General features: G+C 32.2%; 1 protein-coding gene across 1 annotated transcript; it reads left to right on the top strand.

The window, feature by feature from the left end:
- The first annotated feature begins 1,359 nt into the window (after positions 1 to 1,359).
- Positions 1,360 to 1,704, top strand: LOC148203498 (uncharacterized). Its single transcript, XM_088107623.1, has one exon. The coding sequence runs from the start codon at positions 1,360 to 1,362 to the stop codon at positions 1,702 to 1,704; it is 345 nt and encodes a 114-aa protein (XP_087963749.1).
- The last annotated feature ends 2,866 nt before the right edge of the window (positions 1,705 to 4,570 follow it).

The raw sequence follows: 4,570 nt of genomic DNA, 5'->3' as shown, positions 1-4,570 counted from the left end.
CAATTTAAACTCTTAAATTGCAAGTTAATTGGTTTATTATACCAATTTGAGAATTATAATGTCAAGTTTAATTTTTGGGTTTGTTAAAAGATGTAGATCTAATATATTTGTTTGTCCTAATATTTATTAGATGTATTCAATGTGATTTCTAGTTTTTTTTTTTCATTTAAATCATCATTTTAATTAAAAAGAGTTAATGTGATATTTTTTACTAACACATTACCAAGATTAATGATATACCGAGATGTGACATAAATATGACATTTTTAAGGTGAAAATTGTAACAACTTAGGACAAATTTACTTACTAGGTTATTACAATTTAGTACTTAAGCACAAGGAAGTTTTAAAATGATAAAATATAATATGCACAATTCTTCATAATAACTCAAATTATAAAAAATAAAGTTATATAAATTATTATAGAGAACCTATAACATACAAAATATATTTATATATTTAACTTCTAACACACATATTTCTCTTTCGAGAGAGTCTTAATGTTGCTCATTTCTTAAACCTAAATTATTCTATATTAACATGAAAATACATTATCATCACAAGTGGATAACTATAATTATAAAGAAAAAGTAGAGTAAGATTCTTAAAATAGTTGAAGCTATCATTTACCATTATCAAGATATTAAAATATGATGAAAGAACAAGAAACGTCAAAGTTTTATAATTGTTCCAGAATCTATATCCAGTTTCTAACGACCTTAGCTACAATTTTACTAAAATATCAAGATTTAAGATTATAAGATTTATTTATGTAAAACCTACACTCTAAATATACAAGAACTTGAAATACACTTCAAGATTTTCAACCAAAATAATGCTAAACACAATTATTGTTGTTGGGATAGACTTAAATTTTAGGGTTTTATTAATAATTTTGTTTAAATCTTATTTTATTAGTTTTTGGGTATAGTAATATTTAGTTTGATTTGATAGAGATAAAATAGGGATACGTAGTTATGATTTTCGGTTTATCTAGGTACAATATTATTTTATGATAGATTAAACAAATTTTATTTTTAAGATAATTGATATTTTATTTTTATTCCTCGTAATATTGTAAGTGTTATGGTTATTTAAAGCCTTCCAATTATCAATGATTAGTAAGACTCAATTTCAGGAAAATATCAGAGTGTGTATATTGTGAGATTTCCCTATCAGTGGTATCAGAGCTTTATGCTCTGAGTACCGAGAGAGAAAAAGAGAGAGAGGAGAGAGTCAAACACCGTGAGAGAAAAAGTGAGTGCCTAATTTTTTTGTGAGAGAGATGGCAAAGGTAGTCAATGGGATGAGTGTGCCACAATTGTCGAAAAATACCAATTACGACAATTGGTCTTTGTAGATGAAGGTTCTTCTTGGATCCCAAGATGTATGGGACATAGTGGAGGACGGGTACAATGAACCCGCAGATGAGGAGCATCAGACAAAGAACCAGATTGCTGCATTGAAAAAGACACGAGTGAAAGACAGATCGGCTTTGTACTTTCTGTATAATATAGTGGATGAATCTGGATTCGAGAAAATAGCTAATGCAAAGTCAGCAAAAGAAGCATGGGAAATTCTGAAGGTGGCATACAAAGGAGATACCTGCGTGAAGCAGGTTCGAGTACAAGCTCTCAGAAGAGAGTTTGAATATATGGAGATGGATGAAAATGAGGGAGTTGTCAAGTTTATAACTCGAGTGTAGAAGATGGCCAACCAACTCATAATAAACGGAGAAGAGGTTCCTTCTAACCATGTTGCGAAAAAGATATTGAGAAATTTGACGGATGATATTGAGAGTATCATGGTCACTATTGAAGAGACAAAGGATTTGTCAACTCTCATTGTGGAGGAGTTAACTGGGTCATTAAAAGCCCACGAATTGAGGAAGAAAAAGAAAAAGAGGGAACCCGATGATCAAGCACTACAGGTACAGTTTGACTCAAATAAATCTCGGATTACTCAAAGCCGAGGTCCTAGCGGCAGAGGGTGAGGAGGCCGAGGACGAAGTGGATGTGGCCGAGGTAATTTTGAGAATGATGATAAAGAGCAAACCGGTCAGTAGAATTGGCATGACCAAGGACAAGGGAAAGGCCGAGGAGATCGATCAGGAGTTGAATTTTTTAAGTGTGGCAAGTATGGCCACTATGCAAATGAGTGTAGATCAAGCAAGTGCTACAATTGTGGTAAGGTAGGCAATATTGCAAAGTATTGCAAGACCGAGACAAAGGGGGAGACAAATCTCCTTACTGAAGATGTATAAGAATTATTACTGGTAAAGAGCTTGGATGCAGTGGACATGGAGGGCCCAATCCCAATAATAGATGAAGTGATATTGGTAAAGGATGCAACGATTGTGGAGAAGGAAAATTTGGAGAAATAACTCAAACAACAAGATGAAGAGATTCAGCGGATAAGGAGGCTTCTAGATGAATAAAGGGTTGAGCTTGAGGAGCTGAAGAAGGCAACTCTTGAAAAGGAAGAGAAGGCATATAGCGTTCATGAACCAGATAAAAATAGGGAAGAAGAAGATGAAGAAGAGATGAAGGCTGATGAAATTTCTACCAACTCGGTATGGTATCTAGATATTGGGGTAAGCAATCATATGTGTGAAAATGATAACTTTTTTGATAAACTCACTAAGGTGGAGGCCAAATTTATGTCTTTCGGAGATGACTCCAAGGTGGTCGTGAAAAGGCATGGAACAATTCAACATATGCAAAAGAATGGATGAGTTGGAGAGATTAGGGATGTTTACTATCTTCCGGAGCTGAAGAGCAATATTTTAAGCATGAGTCAGATAATTGAAAAAGGTAATTCAATTTTTATAAAAAATCAGGTACTGTATTTAAAGGATAAGCATGCTCGTCTAACAACCCAAGTAAAAACAAAGAAGAACCGGTTGTATGAATTGGAGCTGAAAATCTTGGAGAGAAGATGCAAACCCAGAGTAGGATGATGAACATGGAACATCGATCGAAGGAAGGAAGAATTTAAGTTTATGGGGGAGTTTGTTGGGATAAACTTAAATTTTAAGGTTTTATTAATAATTTTGTTTAAATCTTATTTTATTAGTTTTTGGGTATAGTAATATTTAGTTTGATTTGATAGAGATAAAATAGGGATACATAGTTATAATTTTCGATTTATCTAGGTACAATATTATTTTAGGGTTAAATATGTTTTTAGTCCCTAAACTATTGGTCGTTTCTGGTTTTCGTCCCTCTTTCAAAGTAAGGTACAATTTGGTCCTCATTCTTTTCGAAACGTTCGTTTTAGTCCTCGAAAACTAAACACTGTTTAAAAATTTGGTCCTCATTTAGCAACAAATGAGGACTAAAACCAAAATTCCGAGGACTAAAACGAACGTTTCGAAAAGAATGAGGACCAAATTGTACCTTACTTTGAAAGAGGGACGAAAACCAAAAACGGCCAATAGTTTAGGGACTAAAAACATATTTAACCCTATTATTTTATGATAGATTAAACAAATTTTATGTTTAAGATAGTTGATATTTTATTTTTGTTCCTCGTAATATTGTAAGTGTTATGACTATTGAAAGCCTTTCAATTATGAATGAATAGTAAGACTCAATTTCAGGAAAATATCAGAGTGTGTATATTGTGAGATTTCCCTATTAGTAATGGGTCTTTCATCTTTATATATTTTTGTACTTTCTCGTTTCTATCCAATGTGGGACTTAGACTCACACTTGGAGACCCAACATCTCCCCCTCAAGGGTGAGTCCCTTCCACATAGGTACACTCTCCCTCTAGCGGAAGCATTCCCAACCAACCACAACCATGAGTAGCCCTTTCCAACGGTTGTATCTTAACGGTACTTGCTTACCTAGATACCCTTTTCCAGGAAGACTTTCAGTATAAGGATCATTATACTCGTCCAAGCTTGTCACCAAGACAATAACTGTAACATATCATTTGCATAATCAATAAAATATAAAAGAACAACAACATAAAGATATAAAACAGATACATACGAATGATTTGCATGTTTTACATCTCAATCTTAGGCAAAACAAGAAAACCTTAGAACCAATCCAATCTTCATTGAATCTTGATAGAAACTTGAAAAATTGTGTTAACCTCTCTAAGAACTCTCAAATATTTCTTTCTCTTATTTTTTTTTTTCAAAGGTGATAAGAATGAGAAGGAAGTTGCTTTTAAAGACAAATATATTTATTGATGATATTAATTGATTATGAAAAAAACGTAATTGATTAATGTCTTTCAACTTTGAAAACTTGTAAATGTATTAATCGATTAGATTAGATTAGTAAGGTAGTCGATTAATACAAATCAATGACAGGTATATAATTTGAAATTAATTATTTTCACGTGAAAACTAATCTTAATTTATTATGTTGTGATTAATTTGATTTTAAGAACATTCTAGCTTGACTTACAACATTTCTAGATTCAATAAGCAACTAATATACTCTAAAAATTATTCTATAAATAAAACATGACTTAACACTAATTATCACATACTTGTACCAATATTTGCTTTGGACATCATAAAAGACAACAACTTTATCTTCTTTGACATATTA

The sequence above is a fragment of the Vigna umbellata genome, chromosome 2 (genome assembly GCF_029865625.1).
Source record: "Vigna umbellata cultivar VRB3 chromosome 2, Vumbellata_1.0, whole genome shotgun sequence".
Lineage (NCBI taxonomy): Eukaryota > Viridiplantae > Streptophyta > Magnoliopsida > Fabales > Fabaceae > Vigna > Vigna umbellata.
The sequence above is the reverse complement of the archived record's forward strand: the minus strand, read 5'-3'. Positions and strand labels throughout refer to the sequence as shown.

What these genes read in the sequence shown, in the direction of transcription:
- LOC148203498 (XM_088107623.1), top strand. Translation starts at nt 1,360, where the DNA reads ATGAAGGTTCTTCTTGGATCCCAAGATGTATGGGACATAGTGGAGGAC.